At 48.7% G+C, this 22,559-nt stretch overlaps 7 protein-coding genes across 7 annotated transcripts; 4 read left to right on the forward strand and 3 right to left on the reverse strand.

Moving 5' to 3' along the window:
• Positions 1 to 227: 227 nt before the first annotated feature.
• LACBIDRAFT_294682 (uncharacterized protein) lies at positions 228 to 5,178 on the forward strand (the record flags this gene model as incomplete). Its single annotated transcript, XM_001882986.1, has 10 exons — positions 228 to 942; positions 1,002 to 1,709; positions 1,760 to 1,921; positions 1,974 to 3,220; positions 3,281 to 3,997; positions 4,036 to 4,058; positions 4,153 to 4,387; positions 4,449 to 4,622; positions 4,691 to 4,759; positions 4,822 to 5,178. The coding sequence occupies 10 exons, from the start codon at positions 228 to 230 to the stop codon at positions 5,047 to 5,049; spliced, it is 4,278 nt and encodes a 1,425-aa protein (XP_001883021.1). The 3' UTR covers positions 5,050 to 5,178.
• A 270-nt stretch (positions 5,179 to 5,448) lies between these two features.
• LACBIDRAFT_328946 (uncharacterized protein) lies at positions 5,449 to 6,140 on the reverse strand (the record flags this gene model as incomplete). Its single annotated transcript, XM_001883102.1, has 4 exons — positions 5,449 to 5,480; positions 5,546 to 5,734; positions 5,812 to 5,923; positions 5,982 to 6,140. 4 exons carry the CDS (start codon positions 6,138 to 6,140, stop codon positions 5,449 to 5,451), a joined length of 492 nt encoding a protein of 163 aa, XP_001883137.1.
• A 1,408-nt stretch (positions 6,141 to 7,548) lies between these two features.
• LACBIDRAFT_300335 (uncharacterized protein) lies at positions 7,549 to 9,812 on the reverse strand (the record flags this gene model as incomplete). The annotated part of the gene is made up of 6 exons (XM_001883103.1): positions 7,549 to 7,582; positions 7,641 to 7,830; positions 7,888 to 8,022; positions 8,207 to 8,285; positions 8,354 to 8,666; positions 9,400 to 9,812. The coding sequence occupies one exon, from the start codon at positions 9,810 to 9,812 to the stop codon at positions 9,567 to 9,569; it is 246 nt and encodes an 81-aa protein (XP_001883138.1). The 3' UTR covers positions 7,549 to 7,582; positions 7,641 to 7,830; positions 7,888 to 8,022; positions 8,207 to 8,285; positions 8,354 to 8,666; positions 9,400 to 9,566.
• Positions 9,813 to 11,068: 1,256 nt separating this feature from the next.
• Positions 11,069 to 14,400, reverse strand: LACBIDRAFT_328947 (uncharacterized protein; the record flags this gene model as incomplete). The annotated part of the gene is made up of 14 exons (XM_001883104.1): positions 11,069 to 11,125; positions 11,474 to 11,503; positions 11,550 to 11,567; positions 11,633 to 11,689; positions 11,742 to 11,828; positions 11,894 to 11,950; positions 12,003 to 12,023; positions 12,401 to 12,421; positions 12,747 to 12,789; positions 13,084 to 13,195; positions 13,444 to 13,627; positions 13,723 to 13,760; positions 14,024 to 14,099; positions 14,338 to 14,400. 14 exons carry the CDS (start codon positions 14,398 to 14,400, stop codon positions 11,069 to 11,071), a joined length of 864 nt encoding a protein of 287 aa, XP_001883139.1.
• Positions 14,401 to 15,516: 1,116 nt separating this feature from the next.
• LACBIDRAFT_328948 (uncharacterized protein) lies at positions 15,517 to 18,686 on the forward strand (the record flags this gene model as incomplete). The annotated part of the gene is made up of 12 exons (XM_001882987.1): positions 15,517 to 15,579; positions 15,639 to 15,743; positions 15,912 to 15,928; positions 16,554 to 16,663; positions 16,810 to 16,884; positions 17,015 to 17,217; positions 17,353 to 17,399; positions 17,587 to 17,599; positions 17,749 to 18,041; positions 18,090 to 18,134; positions 18,343 to 18,392; positions 18,454 to 18,686. The coding sequence occupies 12 exons, from the start codon at positions 15,517 to 15,519 to the stop codon at positions 18,684 to 18,686; spliced, it is 1,254 nt and encodes a 417-aa protein (XP_001883022.1).
• A 700-nt stretch (positions 18,687 to 19,386) lies between these two features.
• LACBIDRAFT_300342 (uncharacterized protein) lies at positions 19,387 to 20,847 on the forward strand (the record flags this gene model as incomplete). The annotated part of the gene is made up of 6 exons (XM_001882988.1): positions 19,387 to 19,449; positions 19,506 to 19,789; positions 19,846 to 20,039; positions 20,092 to 20,180; positions 20,241 to 20,390; positions 20,452 to 20,847. 6 exons carry the CDS (start codon positions 19,387 to 19,389, stop codon positions 20,845 to 20,847), a joined length of 1,176 nt encoding a protein of 391 aa, XP_001883023.1.
• Positions 20,848 to 20,969: 122 nt separating this feature from the next.
• LACBIDRAFT_300343 (uncharacterized protein) lies at positions 20,970 to 22,484 on the forward strand (the record flags this gene model as incomplete). Its single annotated transcript, XM_001882989.1, has 12 exons — positions 20,970 to 21,090; positions 21,146 to 21,156; positions 21,210 to 21,273; positions 21,328 to 21,489; positions 21,554 to 21,678; positions 21,737 to 21,771; positions 21,825 to 21,955; positions 22,026 to 22,128; positions 22,190 to 22,221; positions 22,282 to 22,291; positions 22,353 to 22,399; positions 22,456 to 22,484. The coding sequence occupies 12 exons, from the start codon at positions 20,970 to 20,972 to the stop codon at positions 22,482 to 22,484; spliced, it is 870 nt and encodes a 289-aa protein (XP_001883024.1).
• Positions 22,485 to 22,559: the final 75 nt, after the last annotated feature.

The raw sequence follows: 22,559 nt of genomic DNA on the forward strand, positions 1-22,559 counted from the left end.
CATTCGCCCCACATCGACCCATGGAGATTCCATTCTTTCTTCCTGCCATCATCTCAACGGCGTCCGCGCCATTCTAAACTCCAGGGATCTCTCTCAAAAGAAAGGGCCATTCCATCGTGCTCAACGAGTCATTTCCTCGGGCGGGCAAAGTCACGGGTATTTGCGAGCTCGGCGGCAATCTATCGTGAGGCCAGGCCACCAGACAAGCAAACTTGACATTGCCCATCATGTCCTCCGACTGGCCCCCACAGCTTCAGCTCTCCATTCCCTCAAGCACAACTTCCTTCAAGCGCTCTTTCGAACAATTTGGTGTCGACCTTGACAGCCCCGTTGCCCTTGACGCTGGCGGGAGTGGAAACAACAATGATCGCAACAAGCGTGCTCGCAGTGCCACCAGCTTTTCAGATGGCAGCAGCGATACGTTGGGCAGCAGTCCGCAGTCGTCAAGTGAGGCCTCTGGGTCGGGCAGCAGGAGCTCAGGGTCAGGCACCAGGAGGCAAAGAGCCTTGCAAAACGACTGGTCTGGCCAAACTGCTGCTGCGACAAGAGCGGGAACAGCGTTGCCAATATCAAGCCATCAACCTCCACGACTACCCACGCCAGACATTCAAGACATTGACATGCCCGATTACCCCTTGGTCGACGATAACGACTCGGATGCTTTCTCGTCATCCAATCTCCCATCTCCGCCCCTTTCGCAGCCCGACGACAGTTATAGGTTATCACTACAAAGATTCAATGAATTCGACTCGGAAATTTCGGTTCTCCGCCAACGCTCTCCAACGCTTCCTCCAACGTTGCCCCCCTTGTCAATATTTGAAGAAATTCCTTCACAAACCACAATTGAATACCTTCCTGACTCCCCTGTCAGTGTTGGGAGCGCAACTATCTTCCCTCGACACGCCCTGCCGGATTCGGAAGCAGCCTCAGAATTTTCATTAGGTGAGTTGTAAGCGCACAGCATCTTTTTTCATCTTGTTAAGCGCCTCTGTAATCTGCAGACTTTTCTGGATCATCCTTTGCAACTTCACAACAGCATTCGCCCATTGACATTGCTACTTCACAACAACACTCACCAATCGATGAACCTAGCCCTCAAGTAGAGCCACCTGCAAGTTCCGCATCGAACGATCTTGGATTCACTTTCCGCGAGCGGCTTGACTCAGCACTAGGCAGCCTCCGCTCCGCCTCCCCTTTAGTGCCTGGTTTGGACGAGGAAGAGGAACAAAATTCCTCTCGATCATCATCGTCATTCACGCGACCGACTTTACCCAACCCACCCACACTACCACCTATAATTACAGATACCGAAAACGAGAACGTGATGTGGAATGATGAACCCCTTCCTACACCTGCTTCAGAAGGGACGTGGAACATGCCTCCTAGCTTGCCGTCTCTGGAGGACCTGAGAGACCATGCCCTTCCATCTCCATCCCTTAGGGGGCTGCATCATTGGTTGAACATGGATGAGCCACCGCGGAGGCAAGACGCGCCCGGAACCTCCTCTTCGCCGTCTGACGATGATCCTGGACCGAGTAGCCGTTATAGGGATCGTGTTCGGGATATACCGATCCAGAGTAGTGGGTTCACCGACACATCTGCCAGGAGAGGTGGACCTAGTGGGAGACGCAGTCCGGCATCTGCTGCTGCTGTCAGGATGTTGGATCAAGTGATGTGGAATTCGTCGTATTCAAGTTCTTTGTTCTCAGGTGTGTTTCCTTGTGATGCTGTCATGGCTCATGCTGTAACTTGCTCTTAGGACGATCAAGGTCACCACCTCCCTCCAGTGAACCTTCCCAGTTCTTATCACATCACCCCTCTTTTGGCAGACCTCCCGCACATTTCCCCCTTCAAGGCGCTGATAGTACTAACATGAATCTCGATGCTTGGCTTGCTGCAGCTGAGTCAGCCGGACCGAGCGGTGCGTTTTCTGATATGCCCATCATGGATTATCTGGCTTACTCTTGACATAGATACTACCATTGCCTCAAGCCCACCTGTACACCATTCATGGACCGAGAGCGATGACCGTCAAGCTTCTCACATGTTATCCCAGCACCACCGTTCCCGACCAGCAAACTTGGGTTCATTCAACTCCCTCGTGTCAGAGAATGCCTCGGAGGCACGTCGCCGCTCTCAACGTGCCGAACTACTGGAGCGGGCCACGACGTTTGCTTCATCATCTTCGCAAGTCCCTTTGATGGAAGACGGCAGGCGGTCACATCTGCCCGCGTGGGATGCGGAGTGGGCTCAAGGCAGTTCCGTAGCAGAATCACAGGTACATCCACCACCACCAGATAGGGATCAACGGGCTTTTCAGGCACAGCGGGCTGCTCGACAGAGTTTAAGCGAGTCACATCAGCATACACACACACGGCCGAGTAGTAGTAGGTCTTTTGAAGAGATGTTTGAGGCGTTTATGGGCCCGGAGAACGATGAGTTTCGGCAGAGGACGAGGCCTCAGCGACAGCATCCTGATGCAACCCCTGCGTTGTCGTCGTTTGGGAGGGAACGGGTATTGCAGAGAGAAGTTTACCCCCGTGCTCGTGCACCTAGCTCGCGTCCTGGTCCACCACCACCACCACCACCACCACAGCAAGCAACTCATCGTCGGATATCGTCGTGGTCTAATTCAGTTTCTGCGCCTGGTGGCTCGAGTTCAGCCATGGAAGCACCGGCCAATGATACGTCTGCTCACACCAGATGGCTTTTGGACTCGCAATCCTCAAGTGAACGGGATGCATTGACGAGTATCTATGGTTCGGATTATCGTGCTGCTGCTAGAGAGGAACAACCACGACCGTACCTCCCCATACCATCCCTCCCTTCGCCTGATCTGGGGGGTATTTTTGATCGTGCTCCTCCTTCAGCTCCTCCACCGGGACGGCATATTCCTGCTGCTGCTGCGCTTCAGCACACTCAACGTGAACGTGCGAGACTGGAGGATGAGCGTATGCGTGGGATGATTGCGCAGTTGAATCAGAACTCTCCTGGACGGGCTAGGCGTCTTCGGAATTCGATTGGTTCGATACGTGGGGTTACGAATGTGTTTGAGTTTTCGGATGATGAGGAAGATGATGATGTTGAGATGATGGGGCAGAGTAGGATTGGGAGGGGTCATAATGGTGAGAGAGAGGCGATGGATGTAAGGGCGCCGGCGCGGACGGGGGGAGTGGAAGAGTCGCTTTATAATCGCCGTGAACGGTTCTTGTCGTTGGCGGTGAGTTTGAGGGTATTACCACCACCACCGTTGACGTCGAGCGCTGATCAGATTTCGCAGAGCGGTGCAGGTGCTGGGAACGAGAATGGTAGCAGCAGCGGCAGTGATGCTGAGCTTTTTGGTGGTGAAGCCCCAGGTACAAGTAGACGCTCGACGTATTCGGCTCATCGACCTCGAACGCCTCCCCTGGATACGTCCAGGTACCCTACACAAAATCCAGTTGGATCTGGTGGAAATGTCATGTTCAGGCCAAGTGAGCCTTCGCAATTGCCTCCTAGCAACATGCATCCATTCGATCCAAGTTCTTTTGCACCTGGCCCTTTCCGGAATACGTTGCAGAGTATAGCCATGGAGCGCAACAGCCGCGCTGCTCGTCATTATGCGTCTGCTGTACCGGCGAGGAATTCTCAACCCTCTCATGCGCCTAGTATACCGCCACTTGCGTTTGAGGAGGATGGTTCAAATTTCCAGGGAAGAGCGCCGCCGCCAAGGTCTGATGCTAGATATGCGTATCTGAATCGGCCGCCGCCTCCTCCACCACCAGAATATGCAAACTATTTACGTCCTGCGTTGGGTTCGAGAATCGATCAATTCCAACAGCAGCGACGACCACCACCTGTACCGCCTGGTGCTAGCTCTTCTGCAATGCAGAACAGCGATCTGCATAGATATCTTTCTCGTCAAGCTCGTATGGAAGCTTCAAGGATTGACGATTCGGACGGTGCACCCCCTGTTCCGTCCCGCGGAGACGTTCAGGGATTCAACAGCGCCATTGAAGTTTTGCAGCATGATGGTCTGAGCCACGTACGTTCGAGGCAGCTTATCGAACGATATCGTCGTGAGCGTGGAGAACAACCGCCCCCAAGACCCCTTCCTCATCTTCATCCTCAATCTTTATCTCAATCTGACCAATCTCTTCTTCGGACTTATAGTTCGTCTCGGCCGGCGGAAGCTATCGTCCGTGCTGTATCTGATGTTTTTGACGTGGCGGATGAGGACACCCCTTTGCCTGCGAGACCTACGAGAAATGCTGGATTTGGTGCGGAGTCGGAGTATGATCGTAGTTCGCGGGATACGTTAGCCTTTCGCGGACGACGTGCACGGGCTTTTAGACATCCTATACTTGCACGTATGGGAGGGCGGCCGAGAGCGTTGGGAGATTTTGTGGTGGGTGTTGACAACTATGCTTCTTCTGTCTTGTTTGATCCTGATGTGTGTTTTTTTTCAGGCGGACGAGGAATTTGATACGTCATACGAGGGCCTGTTGCAGTTGGCGGCATCTGTTGGTGAGGTTAAGCCGAGGTCGACGCCTAGTCATGTTATATCCTCGATGGAGACTGCGGAGTATAGAGATTGGGCTACGGCGGATAGCGATAAACGGTGCCCTATCTGCTTGGATGATGTTTGTGTTTTTCTTCCCGTTATCTCTCTTTCCTTGCTCTTCGCTTACATTGTGAATGATTTTTGCAGTACACGCCCACTGATCCCGTGCTCAAACTTACTAATTGTTCTCATTGGCTTCATCGGGATTGTCTTCAGGTGGGGCCTTTCGTTCTAGATGCTTGGTTGAAATCATGCTGACGGATGGACTCTTTTCTCAGCAATGGCTTGGAGGGGCAAGCACTTGTCCTGTTTGTCGTAAACCCGTCCATGGGCTCTCTTCTTCTCCCCGACAAAGTGGACCACCGCCAATCCAAGATATCCAGAATCATTGGCCGTTCGGCGGCACATGGCGACGTGGCCCACCACCGCCTGGCCCGGGACCTAGCGGTAGCGGGAACGTTTTTTCAGGCCATGCTGGCGCTTCTGGTGCTTGGCCGCGGAGATGAGCTGCCCTTTTTTTGCATTACCCCACATTATAGCTTTGATCTACGTTTTTCCTTTTCACATTTTGAAAAAAGCATCTGTTCTGTTTCTTTTGGCATGGATATAAACCCCATCGTTACTCATACGCATTTCAATGTACATTAACAGTTTCTCTCTCCATTTTTCTTGTTCATATTGTAATCTCATTTTATGACCATGATTCAATCGCATTTTCCTTTTTTACATCTTGTCACGACACATAGTATTTACAGCATAGACGCTTCATACATGACCCCTCTCTAGGTGTTCTCTTGGTCTTTCTTAGGTGTTTTCGGGTTATATAAACCAATTTATGATTGATGACATTTCACGAGATTGGAAGAGTCACTGAATTGCATAATTGGTCGTTCTCTTGACTGATATTAAGGAGTTCGGAAAGTGTAGTGTCTACAATCTAATAGTTTAATCTTACAAAGTCGTAAAATTGTTTTTTTACGTTCAACATCCTGTAAAAATCACCTCGCGCAAACGTCACGTTGTGGAGCGACATCGCAAAAAGTCCAGCGAAGGCGGCCCACAGACCGTAGAAGACTTTCCACCCCCTGTGGTCAGTTAAGACCGTACCCACGATTTGAGTCAAGAAAAACATCCAGGAAAGAGTTTCTAAGAGGGATCTAAGCACGAGAAAGATGACATGTGCAGGTCTTTCTAGTGAAGCGTCATACATCATTAGAATTTGATTGACCGAACAGCCTGAGGCGGCAGGCCGATGGAGGTATACGCACTGAGAACTCTCAGGTCCACTTCTTCAAATGTACAGGGATTCTCTGCGTCAGCGCAAATGTGGTCCCAGTTCAGGGCCTTGGGAAGTCTCTGGATTCGATTTTGAACTTCGATCTACAATTGCGAATCAGATCTCAGTATCGATTATGAAAGTTTAAAGCTGATAGCTCACCCAGAAAAAGGGTTCATACCCGGCGGGAGGCTCGACGGTCAATGAGCTCCCGCGTGAGATTTCTTGTGACCATCGCGCTTCAGCCTGGATTGGCGCCGGCAGACTTGAATGCCCATACTCGTACGCTATAAAATTTCTGTCAGGCCATGTTAGAATCATTAAAGGTTGATGAGAAGTTATCCGTACACTTTGATCTATGTAGGATTCAACCAGAACCACGATCAGCGCTATAATGAAGAGAACAGGATAAATAACACTGATCAGTAGAATCACAAGCTCTTTCACTTTCACTTTTGGCCTCTTTCACTTTCAGAAGCACTTTTACTTTCACTTTTGGCCTCTTTCACTTTCACGACGCTTTCATTTCCACTTTGAGACCTCTTTGTGATAGCTTTCTGGCTTTCAACAGCTTTCACCTCTTTAGGAATTTAGACAGTGGATCAACATATATGTTAGTAGGCTACTTCGTGTGCATGATGATCTACATACTTATTAACGTAAAAAGAGTTGGAGGAATCTAAGGTATTGGCAGGCTCCTAAAAGCAGCCACTCGTCTCGCTCGATGAGCCTCTAATACTATTAGCTGTATGACTAATCTTATGATGTGATCATTGATGGGAGTGAACAAATAAACAAAGGTAAGGGCTCGAGCTCGCGAGAGAGCGGCTGCCGGAAAAGTCAGTCGGGGAGCTCGGAGATCATTGATTAACCCTAACGTTGGGTCCCAACTCCAAGGACCTGCGTGACAGATCTTTGTTTGGACTTGGGGCTCGAACCCAACAGTGAATGGTACTCTACGATGAAAGGTCCAGAACTGTGCTGCAGCAGAACCACAATAATATACTCATCATGCCCAGTCTCCAATGTGGACATTTCACCAATGACATGTCAGTCCAAAACTATATATGTACAAGTCTATACACAAGATCTGCATAAGGTTCAAAGCAGTATTGTATTCTACATAAGGGCCCGGGATTCCAGTTTGCCAACTAGTAGTACCCAATGGCAAATCTACAATACCTCAACGAAGTAAGATCTATGAAGGCCTTTGAGGATTCAGAGATCACAGCCCACCAATTTCTTTACGAAATTCTATTGAAAAACATTTTTGAAGGCCATCCATTCACACTCGTCGATTATCGAGGACCTGGACACTATTCTCGACACTGTGTGCCAGTGTGCGCTCCACTCGAGCATATTGTGACCAAAATGTGACACGCTGGGTCCTTACAGATTTGAGACCCAACGTTAGGGTTAATCAATGGTCTCGGAGTTTCCCGACTGACTTTTCCGGCAGCCGCTCTCTCGCGAGCTCGAGCCCTTACCTTTGTTTATTTGTTCTTTCCCATCAATGATCACATTTGTCATACGCTAATAGTATTTAGAGGCTCATCGAGCGAGACGAGCAGCTGCATTTTGGAGCCTGAGGTATTGGAGGGATTTGAGAGTGAGGACAAAATATTCGTAAAGTCCGTTGGAACTCCGACATCATGTGATAATGTCGAATTCTATTTCCTTGAACATCACACCACTCTCCCTTCCCATTCTTTTTCATTAGTGGTCGACGTCGTCCACTCTTGGGGTATAACGTCTGTCTTTTTGTAAGTTCTCTTCCTCATCTCGACAAACACTCCCACTTACGATCAGTTTGAATCACAGCTGTCTCTTGCATGCCAACCAGCCATCCTTCATAGCAACGCTACAGGGGGCACCATAATGCCAATCCACAAAGCTCACCACCCACCACAACCGCCACAACCACTCCCCCCGACAACATGCTGTCCTCAAGGGTTATCCCCATTGCCAGAGGGCTCACACAGGCTTCATCAGCGAGCCTATTGAGGGCTTGGTAAGGCTTTCTTTGTTACCTCTGCTGAACAACGTCCTTATACCACTCGTATCGGAGTCTGAGATTTCCCAGTCGTCAACATCTGGATTGGAGCTCGATAGTACAGGAACGGGCATAGGCGTGCTGGAAGTTGACGAGCGTTCGATGCCATGGCGAGTCGCAGAATTTAGGTGGTGAGGGAATGTGGAAATGGTACGCTATGCTTCCTTTCTCTTTCTTCTCTTTGCCCATCATCCCACGTGGAGCCTGTGACGTTTCTCCCTCCTACACATCCCTGCCATTCTCCCCTGGCGATTTCCATCCCTCATTTTGTCACGCACCCCTCTTATACCTTTTTCCGAGCTCTACTCTAGTCCAGAACTAATACCCATCCCAGGCTGTCATCCGTGCTCACATCCAACACAGTTCACGTGAAGGTGCTTCACGGCCTGCATATACCCAACCGTCGCACGTAGGTTCGTCCTCCTCATTTGTGATTTGGTTTGAAAGCTGATGAAGAAATACCAACCATCGAAACCGACAGCCTCTCCTCCTCGACATGCTTGCATCTCACAAAATGACCAACGTCAAACTCGTCCGGCACATCCACTTCTTCCAGGACCCCTCACAAGCTGCAGCGCAATATGCCGCTCAAGCTATCATAGGCAAGCATGCCGATATCCTAGGGCTGATTGAAGGTGTTCGGCGTCGATAGACTACTTCGGCGATGGTTCTCCAGGCCACAGTTTGATATTGCGTTAGCGGATCATGATGAGGATGGACTGGAGGGTCACGTCGTTCTAGTAATCAGCACCATTGTCTTACAAATATTAGAAATCTATTTGCTTTGAACCCTCTTTCAAACCCTCTTTAAGCCACCTTTTGAAAAGCTGTACCTCTTTCATGGTCCCTTTTTGGACCACTTGCAGCCCCTTTTGTCCCTTTTGAAAGCTGAAACTGCTTTTGAAAGAAAAGGGACTGGGCTTCCAAAAGCGGAAACACTTTCACGCTTTCACGCTTTCACACTTTCAAAAGCGGTGAAAGCAGCTGAAAGCGGTTTTGTGATTCTACTGATTGGCACTTCTTGCCGTCTTCGTACGCTCTAGTACATTTTCCACCTGGAAAGTAATTATCAGCCTAGATGAAACCAGTGTTAGTACGAGGAAGGGGAATATATCTTTACCTGGGAAGGACTATTAGCCTAAACATTAGTCACGATGATGATATGACGACGTTGATTAGGTGAGCAAAGGTGGAAGGAAAGAATAGGGTCTTACCCTTTCAATCGAATCCCTCTGATCCTAGACAAGACAGTAAGAGAAGATGAGAAAGGGAAGGTGGCCTCTTACCCCAGTTGCAGTGTGCCTCCTTCAAAGCTCCATCAGTAGAATCACAAAACCGCTTTCAGCCGCTTTCGCCGCTTTTGAAAGCGTGAAAGCATGAAAGCGTTTCCGCTTTTGGAAGGCAAGTCCCTTTTCTTTCAAAAGCGGTTTCGGCTTTCAAAAGAGACAAAAGGGGCTGCAAGTGGTCCAAAAAGGGACCACGAAAGAGGTACAGCTTTTCAAAAGGTGACTTAAAGAGGGTTTGAAAGAGGGTTCAAAGCAAATAGATTTCTAATATTTGTAAAACAATGGTGCTGATTACTACTAGAATGACGTGACCCTCCAGTACGTCCTCATCATGATCTGCTAACGCAATATCAGACTGTGGCCTGGAGAACCATCGCCGAAACAGTCTCTCGAGTACGGCGAACACCTTCAATCAGCCCTAGGATATCGGCGTGCTTGCCTATGATAGCTTAAGCGGCATATTGAGCTGCAGCCTGCGAGGGGTCCTGGAAGAAGTGAACGCGCCGGACGAGTTTGACATTGATCATTTTGTGAGCATGTCAAGGAGGAGAGGCTGTCGGTTTCGATGGCCACTATTTCTTCGTCAGTGGCAACCGTGTCCCCGACTTGTTTTGACCATGATTTGAGTGTTCTCTCACTAATGGACTCAGCCATTGGGGGACCTTGATGGTTTCCGCTGGGTTCCGACGATGATTACAAAGGATGGGCCTACAACGTCACTCAGAACCACCTTTCAAACCAAATCACAAATGAGAAGGACGAACCTACGCGTGATGGTTGGGTATATGGGGGCTGTGAAGCACCTTCACATGAACTGTGTTGGATGTGAGCACGAATAGCGGCCTGGGATGGGTATTAGTTCTGGACTAGAGCTCGGAAAAAGGTAGAAGAGGGGTGCGTGACAAGACGAGGGATGGAAATCGCCAGGGGATAATGGCAGAAATGTGTAGGAGGGAGAAACGTCACAGGCTCCACATGGGATGATGGGCTAAGAGAAGAAAGAGAAAGGAAATGCAGCGTACTGTATCCGCATTCCCTCACCACCTAGATCCTGCGACTCGCCATGTTATGAAACACTCGTCAACTTCCAGCATGCCTGTGCCCATTCCTGTACTATCGAGCTCCAATCCAGATGTTGACGACCGGGAAATCTCCGATACGAGTGGTATAAGGACATTGTTCAGCAGAGGTAACAAAGAAAGCCTTACCAAGCCCTCAATAGGCTCGCCGATAAAGCCTGTGTGAGCCCTCTGGCAATAGTGATAACCCTTGAGGACAGCATGTTGTCGGGGGGGAGTGGTTGTGGCGGTTGTGGTGGGTGGTGAGCTTTGTGGACTGGCATTATGGTGCCCCCTGTGGCGTTGCTATGAAGGTTGGCTGGTTGGCATGCAAGAGACAGCTGCGTTTCAAACTGATCGTAAGTGGGAGTGTTTGTCGAGACAAGGAAGAGAACTTACAAAAAGACAGACATTATACCCCAAGAGTGGACGATGTCAACCACGAATGAGGAAGAATGGGAAGGGAGAGCGGTGCGATGTTCAAGGGATAGAATTCAACATGGTCACATGATGTCGGAGTTCCAACGGACTTCACGAATATTTTGTCCTCACTTTCAAATCCCACCAATAAAGCCAACAACTTATTCAGCTGCCCACCCTCGACCAGCGCTAGTGCGTATCTGATCTCTTAAACACTCCATGCTCAACCCCATGACGGCTGGGACCACCACATCGCTAGCAGGCAGGGTCATTTGCACCATGGCTACCTCTCATAGGGCATAACCCACCCTCTCGTGTTTGGTGGCTCTCGGGGCTTTTTGGATGCGGACAAGGGCGTAGGAGAGATGCGAGGAGTGTTGGAATGAGGGTTATTATTTAGGCGTTGATAAAGCCGAGGAGGACATTTGACCATCACAGGCACAATTTTGACTTTTCAAAATCCTTAGATTCCTCCACTGGCAACTCTTTCTACGTTAATAAGTATGTAGATCATCATGCACACGAAATAGCCTCCTAACATATATGTTGATCCACTGTCTAAATTCCTAAAGAGGTGAAAGCTGTTGAAAGCCAGAAAGCTATCACAAAGAGGTCTCAAAGTGGAAATGAAAGCGTTGTGAAAGTGAAAGAGGCCAAAAGTGAAAGTAAAAGCGCTTGTGAAAGTGAAAGAGGCCAAAAGTGAAAGTGAAAGAGCTTGTGATTCTACTGATGTCGTTATCATAAAATTCGGTTGGTACTGGTGGAGGCAGTCCGCCGATTAATTGTTCCCACTAGAAAAGCTGATGAGTGATACATTTACCCGTACTAACCTCTCACCTGAGGAAGGGGTCCCTTGTCCTGCAAGCCCTATTTAGCAATGTAGTATATGCCCATACAACCAACTGCCTCTCACTAGTATTCGGGTCTCACCCTACAGAGCAACATGTAGTATATTAGGCAAAGAAATAAGTCAAGACAACGCTTGTCGCAACGTACCTTTGGCATCTTCGGGTCCACCTCAGATGGCTCAGTTAGTTCTATTGGTTGTTCTCCCTAGAAAAGCTGATAAGTGATACGTTTACCCATACTAACCGTGACCTCTCACCTGAGGACAGGGTCCCTTGTCCTGAAAGCCGATTAGTGATGTAGTGTATGCCCATAACAACAAACCACCTCTCACTCTGGTATAAGCCTACAGAGCACCATGTAGTATATTAGGCAAAGAAATAAGTCAAGACAACACTTGTCACAACGTACCTTTGGCATCTTCAGGTCCACCTCAGATGGCTCAGTTAGTTCTACTGGTTGTTCTCCCTAGAAAAGCTGATAAGTGATACGTTTACCCATACTAACTGTGGCCTCTCACCTGAGGACAGGGTCCCTTGTCCTGAAAACCGATTAGTGATGTAGTGTATGCCCATAACAACAAACCGCCTCTCACTCCGGTAGTGTTTGGAAGTCCGGTCTCGTGACTGGAAAAAGACCGTAACCAGACCGGACCAAGACCGCAAAAGACCGGACCTGCGGTTACGGTCTTTTATTTTTGAAATGTAAAGACCGCAAAAAAACCGGTTAACGTGAACCGGTCTTGACCGGTTTGGACCGGTCTTTTGTAACCCCTTAAATACCCTTTAAAACGCACCCAAGAACGTACAATTTGGTAAAAAAAAGAGAGAGATATGAATTAAAATGTAAATTACTTTTGGGAATAATAGATGTACCAGACTTATTTTATAGAAGCACCAATTCCTAACGGAATTTAACGTTCTTGGGCTCGTTTTGAAGCTATTAGAGATGTTAATAAATTTACCGATTCATAATTTCAAAATATTGGCCTAAAGACCGGTCATAAACCGGTTAAAACCGATGCAGACCAAAACCAGTCTATAGACCGCAAAAAACCGCAGTCTGCGGTCTTTTTGCGGTCCGGTCTGGTCTTTTGACTTCTGGGGAAAATGCAGACTGGTTACGGTCACGGTTAACGCCCCTGGGCATCAAAAAACCGGACCGAACCGGACTTTCAAACACTACACTCCGGTATAATCCTACAGAGCACCATGTAGTATATTAGGCAAAGAAATAAGTCAAGACAATGCTCGTCACAACGTACCTTCTGCATCTCCAAATCTTTCTCAAATGGTGGAGGTCTAGATCTATACCATGACTTAGTATAGTCAGCCATGAGCGGAAAGTGCGTGCGTGATCAGGGGGCTTGAAAGCGGACGTGTAATTCGCAAGCCATCCCAGATATTTATGCATCAAGCCTGTGGGTAATTTTAGAATTTAGTGGTTCTTTTAATCTCTGGATCGTCGTACAAAAGAAGTTGAGGTCTTCTGACAGCTTTCTTGGCTGCGAATGTCAATTTACTGGCAGACGAGCCGAGTCCGGGTGGAATCAAATATGTTCTGCCACTCATCCACACATCATTGATTGCCAAGACGCTCACGGGCGCCCATATTTCCTGGGAGGTTCTTTACTAGCAAAGACGACACCTGGTAGCAAGATCCAATGATTGACACCCAACAAGCCTCTCGTATACTGATGCCGTGGACCGGATACTTGAGGATATAGTTCGATAACTTCGATTAATGTTATTCAGCCGTTGCCGATGCACCCTCAGATCAGCAGAATTCTGGTTGTCTCGATGATACCGTTGGGCGGGGCAATGATCCCGAATTCACCACGGGTGGTTTTGACTGGGCATCTGTCTTCCGTTCCACTTGTTTGCACGCCACGTATATGAGGGCTCATCCGCTCCGCTCCTTTCCACTCGCTAGTCCAATCTACAGCTACTAAGTCCTCGAACCTGTGATAAACAGACGCCATGCGAGGCGACGTGCAACGCCTCGGATCTCCGATGCCCGAGTTGGTGGTGAAACGGTGAACTGCCAGACATGCACCATTACAGAATCGGTTGGGGGTGCTGACGAGGTACAATTGAAGAAATCAACACCCGGCGGGTGTTTGACGTCGTCGTGGGGCAGGAACCGCTGCATGGGGGGTTGGAACAGACGAGACAGTCACAGTGTTCTGGCTACCCCTTCGTCTGTTACGTGAAGACGAAAAGTGCAGGGGCAGAGCTTACCGGGTGTTCACTATTAAAAGCACGAGCTATAGGGTACCCTAAATGCGCGATTGTCTGTCTCTTTGGCCTTGACTGATCAGTCCAAAATCAAGTACCTTGATCTTTTCGACCTGAAGGTATCACTGGACTTTGTACTTAGTGGTGGGGTGAAAGGGAATTTAAGGGAGCTGTGAGTTTTGTCCTGGATGAGGGATCGCAATGCCGAGAAGTTTGGGGACGACAAGTATGGTACTTCGTAATAACTGCGCCGTATTTTAGTTGTTGGTTCAACTTGGGTGGCAAAAGGCTGGGGATTACACACCTTTGCAAAAGTCCCCAGGGTTTTCCCATGCATGGCATCCACATGTATCGTCTCTAGCAATTTTGACGACGCTAACCTGTGGCAAAAAGGTCAATGTGATTACCGACATCAGAGAAACCGAGTAGTTAAGTACCATCTCGCAGAACCCAATCCGGCTCGTCATCGAGTCCTTAATATTGCCATGATTCTGGACTCATGAACGTTGAACGTTGAACGGTGATGGTGACGCGTTGACGGTTGAAGACAAACATTGAGCAACACAGCCATCCAAGGCTAGTTATCATTCTGTCTCCGGCTGATAAGTAGCTACTTACAAATGACAAAGTCTCAAATGGCAAACAATCAAAAACGAACAACTCCACCCAGAGTCCAGACATCTTGATGACTTCCACACTTACAGCTAACGAGGTATCGACTGGTATCGATTTGGTATCTTGCTCAGACTTTCTGGTTTGGTGACTTTGTTTACTTGTGGACTCTGGAGTCTCAGGGTATGTGCAATTTCAAACAACCTAACTAGAAATTCGCAACAGCGGGACAATTGGCTGTGGGAAGTTGTTTGGCCAGCTCCAAAAGTAAATAAAGTCTCTGAGAGGAGCGTTTTGAATTCTGGTCTACCGATACCTCGTTAGCTGTAGGAATGGTTGAGAATACAAAAATTCAGGCTAGTAGCTGGTGTAAATGGTGAATTCAGCCATTTATAGAACACGGGGCAGAGGTCTGTTTCTCTGCAACAAATCGCTCTGCCGGGCAGTTTACATACCTCCTAATTCAGACTGCAATCGTTGCCCCAGCCGGTTTTGATTTGGACGTCACACGTCACTGGAGTTGTGTGATTGCCCCCTATTTTGATGAGGGCCCCTTTCATGAATGGATCATGATTTGATTCCTTCCTCGTCTGACGTCATGCTTTTCCCTTGTAAGGACTACCTCTTGTACGAATTGAAAGAAGGCATCTTTTTCAAAGCTAGACTGGCTACTCAAAATTCCAAACCCGATTGCACAATCATGTCTCAGCCAAGCCACCAGGATGTTCCAAGCAAAATATTCGCTGCTTTATGTCAAAAATTCCCCAATATTCCTGCCAAATTGGTCATATCCATAGTCTTCCATGACTTCATCAGGAAAAAAAGTGGTTGCGACATAGCACAACATAGTGCTGATAGCTATGGTAGCACTTTTGCAACCCCCCCTTTATATAGCACCCCATAGCATCCCTGTCCGGTTATATAATACTACAATTACATATATAGCCTCACCTGCTCACAACATATTTATCCATAGTATCATAGTACAAAAGTCATGTTTTTATACATAGACAGATATAGACAGTATCGTAAAACATAGCACAGGTAGAAGCCAATCCATATATATTTCCCCTCCTGTTGATTTACAAATGCCGTCTATAAAAGTAGGTAATACTAATGGACAAGCATCATCTGTCTCCGTCCAAGCTCTCCTCATACTCCTGTACAGCAGCTGCAAACACAGAGATGGGGATGTTCTTGAGGCAATACTGTGGTCACGGCTATAATTCGCGAGGAGAGAAAGGGGGTGTGAGTACAGCAAACACGGACGAGGGAGGATGAAAGCATCTACACATGCTTGAGGGTAGGCACTGCCTGGAGATGAGGAAAAAGGGGGTGTGAGTATGGTGAACGTGGATGAAGACGGACGAAAGGACGCACAAGCTGGAAACGAGGAGAGAAAGGGGGTGGGTGTGAGTACGGTGAACACGGACAAGGGAGGATGAAAGCACGCACGGAATAGAGCTGAGCAGACAAAGGGGGCTGTGAGTACGAAGAAAGAACGTGGGCAAAGAACGAAAGCACGCACTTACAGGAGATGAAGAGGACGAAAGTTGAATGAACGCACAAACTTTCTAGAGACAAGGAGGGGAAGGGGGTGAGTACGACAAACACAGATGAGAGACATCAAAAGAACGCAAGCTTGGGGAAAGGGATGGGGGGTGCTCACCTGTTGCCCCTGTGAACCTTTCCCTCCTGTTGGCTATGGTGATGTATGGAGTGAGAGGAAGCAGCAAGAGGTGAACCTCTGGGGAAAAGAAGGGGGAGAAAAGACTCAAAGGAAAAAAAAAAAAAAACTCAAACATAGAGGGTACTTGAAGAGAGAGAGAGCAGGCTTGAAGGGGGAGAGACGATTCACAAAGAATAAGAAAAGGCAGAAAGAGGGCTTGAAGAGAAGGGTAGAAGACCAGAAGAGAGAGAATCGCAGAGGGACAGAAGCTGCAGGCTTGAAGAAGAAATTCAAAGAGAGGAGGGAGGGAGAACATCGATGTGGTCCAAAAAAAATTCAACATGGTCACATGGTGTCAGAGTTTCAACAGACTTCAATGAAACATTCACTCACCGGAACCTCTCAGCGTTCCCAGTTCTTTGCAAGATTTCAACAAAGTTGAAGTGCTGGATACGACGGTATCGTGGTTCCCTCTGCAGGTGTCGAAAACGATATCAGTGCGCAACGCCTCCTTCCCCTCTTTCTCGCCACAACTAACCCTAGCCTCTTGCAGTCAGTTGGACGCTGCTAGCACCCAGCGTAGCATTAGTGAACGCCGGGTCAGGTCTCACAGCCCTCTACATCCTCTTGCGGCAAATTTGCAGGCTGCGGCATCGCCAACTAGTGCGAATCCAGTACTGTCCTGACCTCCCTCCTTGCCTATCTTAGGCTGACGTACTAGCTTCGTCGAACTTCCTCGTGGCGTATGCCTACGACCCCTCAACTGACAACAACATCGAGGATGACACGCATGACACAAAGGAAAGCAGGGGCACCAGCAGTGTTTGACACGGCCCTTGTTGGAGAGGATATCAAGGAGTACCAAGCGCTGGGTTGTATCGCAGGTACGTTCAGCCCAATCCATCGTTTAACTTATGTTCTGTTTCAGGCCTTCGCACTGCCCAAGTCCACGCAATCTTCTCCCTTCCTGAACAAGCTCCTATCCCCAGCCCCTCGCTTACGTCGAATCTCTAGGCACCCCTGAACCTCGTACTGGCATGTACATCGTCAAACGGTCAACTTGTCACTCTCGCCGAAACGCTGCAATTGTCCCTATTGATCGACTAGTGCGGGGATGTCACCTACTGGGCAAGTGTGGTGCGAAGATTGACTGGAGTTGGACAACCGACAACGTCCTTGACCTTGTGACCCAGTTCTATTTCAATCCTTACAGAGACGTAGATACTTTTTCTGTCAATAAATGTCCCGTCACATTGATTCAGAAGCTTCAAGACATAGATTAATTGACTACAAAAACCTAATAAATAAGTACACTGTCTACAAGAGCCTGGTAGCACTGATAACCACTGTAGTGCGTGACAGCAGCTACAGAGCCGATCATAGATGTGACGGCACCTCTGTCAGCCCTATTGCAAAATGCGGCGGACCGATGGTCTACAGACAACAATCAGCACGATGATGAAATCTGCCAAGCTATTGATGACTACACCAGTTACAGTCGGCTACTGATCTAACTGGCGATCTACCGGCTAAAATGTTTTTTCCTGATGTTTGCTGCCCTGGACCTCTATACTCTACCTTTGCAGTTTGGTGAGATCAGTGAGCGGACCACGCCTTTCAGATGTCCAGGTCCATCATATGATCAGGAGCATGCATCAGCAGCAGTGGCATGGTCACGAGAACCCAACTTGGTCTTCCGCCATCTCTGCACCTACTTTTCGATTTTGTCTGCTTATTTCACTGGTCAGCCAGACCTTCCTCTTGCCTTTTTCCGATATCTGGATCATCTGAAACACCTATCTGTGGTGCACGAGTGGACACCGGTTCACAGGTACCATGTGGAATTCTTTAATAATCGTGTCGCTGAGATGCGTCATGGTGACTTCTCAAACTGGGCCATTCCAGAAGCTGGCCTCGTAAAAAAATATGGCTTTGACTGTGAGCTCTTTTTACCGGAGCCACATCAATATGCTACCAACAAGATATTTTACAATGGCAAGCTTTGGCGGTTGGAGAATGACCCAAACCGTGGTCAGATCAGGTGAGTCACTGCTAATTACCCTTCGCTGCGATTAATTTCAATTTTCAGCTTTATACTTCGCCGAACTCGGGATCCCTTTGCTGATGAACTACAGTATGTTGCGCAGATCAAACTCACAACGGATTGCCTTCCCATGTCCAATTTGCCAATTGGAAAACCTGGCCAAAAGTTTCATGCATGTTAAGACTTTTGGATGAAAAATGTTGCCATCTGATTCTTTCCCCTCACTTTAGGCAGTGGACCCGGATCAACCTGGAAATGTCACTTGCAATTACAAGTATTGCAATTTAACTCAAATTAGAAAGTTCCTTACCTATGAGGGTGGGGATCTTCCTTTTCTGACTGTTGTTGGTAAGAATTTCCGCCCACCAATGAGCATTGCCTATTCAATAATGTCTTGATTTTGTTTCAGAGTGGTCAGATCGTCAGGACGCAAAAATTGTGCGCCAGATTGCCAAGCATGTAGCAGAGAAAGCTCAGCGCCGTGCACAAAGAATAGCACATTTCAAATCCTTGCTCCCTCGGGCGGTGGCCTTCTTCCTTCCTCGTGGTGTCGGTCAACTCGCGAGGCCACAAGTCAACAACAACTTATCAGTAGAATCACAAAACCGCTTTCAGCCGCTTTCACCGCTTTTGAAAGCGTGAAAGCGTGAAAGCATTTCCGCTTTAGGAAGCCAATCCCCTTTCTTTGAAAAGCGGTTACCGCTTTCTAAAGTGGTCAAAGCGGCCTGGAAGAGTTTTTGAAAGTGGGTGAAAAGGGGTGCAAAGAGGGGTGCAAAGATGTATATTTTTATTACATTACCCATTGTATCTACGGTTGCTCTACCCCCCAAAACACACTGGCCTCGTCAATGAATAACTAATTCCCCATCGGTCACTATCGTTCTCAGTGCATCTGTCGCCGAGCGGCCGGGGTCTTGCTGTTTCATGATGCCGTAGGAGGAGTAAGAGGTTGTGTCGACGTCATTGTCATCATGTAGAGTTTGTGCTGGCCAGGCACATACCCATGTTGAATAGTCGAGGCGGACCGGCAACTCCGGTATGCCGATCCCGTGCATACGCGCACGTACTAGTCTCATATAGGACACTGTAGATAGTTATAGTAGTTTGTAGTACATTCTAGTTACATATGTTTGTAGTATATAAGGGGGACTGAGAGTCCCCGAATTCATTACCTTCTCACTTAACCACTACCCCTCGTACTTGCTGCTCCAACAACCCAATCGTGACAGACATGGCGCGTCAGAGGAGGGGAGGAGGGGGAAGGGTGTGGGTGCAAGTGTTCTGAGAGGCGGTGCGCTTTGTCTGTGGTTGTTACTTTTCGGTGGTACTCCCTTCTACCACCATGTCTTCAAAACCCCAATCATCGGGGGCGATACCCTCGTCAAACTGGCTTGCATTGCAGAAGGTGCGTCTCTTCTCCCACCTTATATTATCTCCGACGAGTTCAAAAAAAAAAAAAAGACACTAGGGAAGGCCAAGAAATCCGGAGGAAAGAACTTCAAGTCCGGAGATGCAAGCAGGAAGAGAAGGAAACTCGAGGATGCGGAGATGGACAAGAAGGGGAGATCGCGTTCGAGCTCGCCAGAGCCGATTACGAAGACGTCGTGGGCTTCGCGCGTTTTGCATGATGAAGACGCTGCGAGCTCTAGTCTGTCGTCCCATGATATCAACAAAAATGGAGAATCGTTGTCTGCGTTACGCGATATGGTGCATGGGAAGGTGGAGTATAATACCAATCAACGATTGTGAGTGTCCCCCGCGTCTAGGTCTGCTGTTCGTTAGCTGAACTCGTGGGTGTTAGACCAGGGAAATACCTCGCGATAGATTGCGAGATGGTGGGTGTAGGACTGGAGGGAGCCGAGTCGTCGCTTGCTCGCGTGAGTTTGGTGAATTTCTACGGGGCGGAGATGTTGGATGTTTTCGTGCGTCAGCGGGAGAGGGTGGTGGATTATAGGACGCAGTGGAGTGGGATACGGGATACGGATATGATGCATGGTCAGTTTGCGTTGATTGTGGGTGGGTGGGGTGCTGACGTCGGTGTGGATAGCGAAGTCGTTTGAGGAAGTGCAGAAGCAGGTGGCGGATTTGCTTGAGGATAGGATATTGGTGGGGCATGCGGTGCATAATGATTTGAAGGTATGGTATGACAGTGAGGTCGTCTATCTATCTCTTGCTAACTATATACGGGGAATACAGGCTCTGCTGCTCTCGCATCCATGGACGAGTACACGGGACACGCAGTACTACGCGTATAAAGGTGGACTGACAAAGTCGAAGCGGATAGCGCTACGAAATCTCGTCAAGCAGGAGTTGGACCTTGTGATTCAAGAGGGGGAACATTCTAGTGTACGTTGCCTTGAACCTCCTTGCTCTCAGATGGTCTGATGACCCTCCTCACCTTACCCAGGTTACGGATGCGAGAGCTACGATGGCAGTGTATCGTCTTCACCGGAAGGATTGGGAGAAGGGAAATAGACCAATAGCTTTGCAAGGCGGATCGATGGCTACAGCTGGGACGAAACGAAAACGGGACGACGATGATGCTGCTGAAAAGGAGGAAGAAGGCAACGACAAGGGAGAGGTTATCAAACCCTCATCGGCCAAAGGGAAGAAAAAGAAAAAGAAAGTGAATTCACAGGAATACCCCGGAGGGAGGAAAGGCGTCAGCTCGGGACTTTCGACGGTTGTTCGACGTGGGCTGCCTGGTAAGGAAAAGGAAAAGACGCAGTGGTGGAAGCAGCTGCCGACTGTACTTACTTCTGGGTCAAAGGGCTCTATAAGAATTGGCAAACCTACGTCGTAGATATCTGCTTGAATTTCGGGTCGCGTGAGAATAATTGAGTGAATCGCGTCAACGTTCGCAATGACCGCCACTGCTGCCAAGGCGGGCCTCCGCGTCTCCCTTTCAACCACAGACGGCTCAGAATGAACAAAAACACGCAAGCGACGGTTAACGAGCTTATTGCGGGAAGTGTTGGTGGTGCTGCTCAAGTGCTTGTTGGGCAACCATTGGACACTATCAAGACGCGTGCACAGGTCGCTCCTAGTTTGTGTTTTTCGTCTTCTTACGACTTGTGTTTCTTGCTGATATGGTTGGATAGAGGGTATGTTCGTGAGTGTCGCAAGAAACTCCCCACTGCCGACTACTTAACACTTGTCTAATAGAAAGGACCTATGGACGTATTCACGCAGACAATACGGAAGGAGGGATTTTTTGCTTTGTACAAGGGTAATGTCCCCACCACATCCCTCAATTAACCCGCACTAAGTAGACCGCGTTTAGGCATGGCCAGCCCCCTCCTCGGAATCGCAGGCGTCAACTCCCTCCTATTCGCCTCCTACGGCATCTCCAAACGGATAATCTCACCGTACCCTTTATCGCTGAAAGAAATAGCTGTGGCAGGCGCTATGGCCGGAGCTGCGAATGCCATTCTCGCGAGTCCAGGTTCGGCTCTTACCCCCTCCCCCTCGAGAACCTATGTGCTGATAATGGGATGGGATGGTTACAGTGGAGATGTTCAAGGTCCGAATGCAAGGCCAATATGGCGCCAAGACGGATAAGAGGCTGAGGGTTGTGGCCAGGGATATGTGGAGAGAGTGGGGGTTCAGGAAGGGTGTGATGAGGGGGTATTGGGTGCGTCTTGTCCCCTCCACTCCACCAGTTTCTCAATAGTCGGGTGCTTTTATTGTAGGTAACGGTGGCTAGAGAGATTCCAGCATACGCAGGGTACGTCTTTCTTTTCCTAAGGAAAAGAAAGAAGGCTTGACGGGTTGCAATAGGTTTTACACCGCTTTTGAGTTTTCGAAACGGAAATTCGGCGAGACGTATGGGAGTGACCTGCCAGTGTGGGCCCTCCTGGCCAGTGGGTCCACGGGCGGGATCGCGTATTGGCTTTCGTGTTATCCGTTAGGTAAGTGATGAATGTCCCCCCTCAACGCTCAACGCTTCATCATCACCATGCTCATGGGATTGGGATACAGACGTTATCAAATCCCGTGTCCAGCTTCGCGCAACGCCGCCCACTGGGACGCCGGTACAATATATTGCCAGAGAAGTCAAGACCATAGTGGCTGAGTCGGGATTGTGAGCGCCTTGAGCTCTATTCTTTTATAAGTATTTGCTAATGGGTCCTTTTGATTGTAAGTGCTGGGCTTTTCCGTGGATTGTCACCATCTCGTACGTTTCTCTTTTCATCTTCACTGTGATTATGTACTGATGGATGTCGGGTGATGACAGTTCTCCGAAGGCACGTTCTCTCTTTCACTTTGGGCTAATCTGAAAGTTGAATGAACTTGATGTTTAATTAGTATACCTGCGGCTGCGAGCACTTTTGCTGCGTTTGAGTTGACACGAGGTGGGTTTCTTGGTTTCTCGGGATGGGAGTGCCCATGGTTGAATCTTTTGTTATAGAATACTTGGAGACGGTTACGGGAGTGTAGATACGTTTGCTGTATCTACGAGTGCAGTTTGAGGCTTGAAGGATGTCTCCTTCAATCAAAATTTCAAGCACGCTG

This window comes from Laccaria bicolor, genomic scaffold, assembly GCF_000143565.1.
Source record: "Laccaria bicolor S238N-H82 LACBIscaffold_19 genomic scaffold, whole genome shotgun sequence".
Classification (NCBI taxonomy): domain Eukaryota; kingdom Fungi; phylum Basidiomycota; class Agaricomycetes; order Agaricales; family Hydnangiaceae; genus Laccaria; species Laccaria bicolor.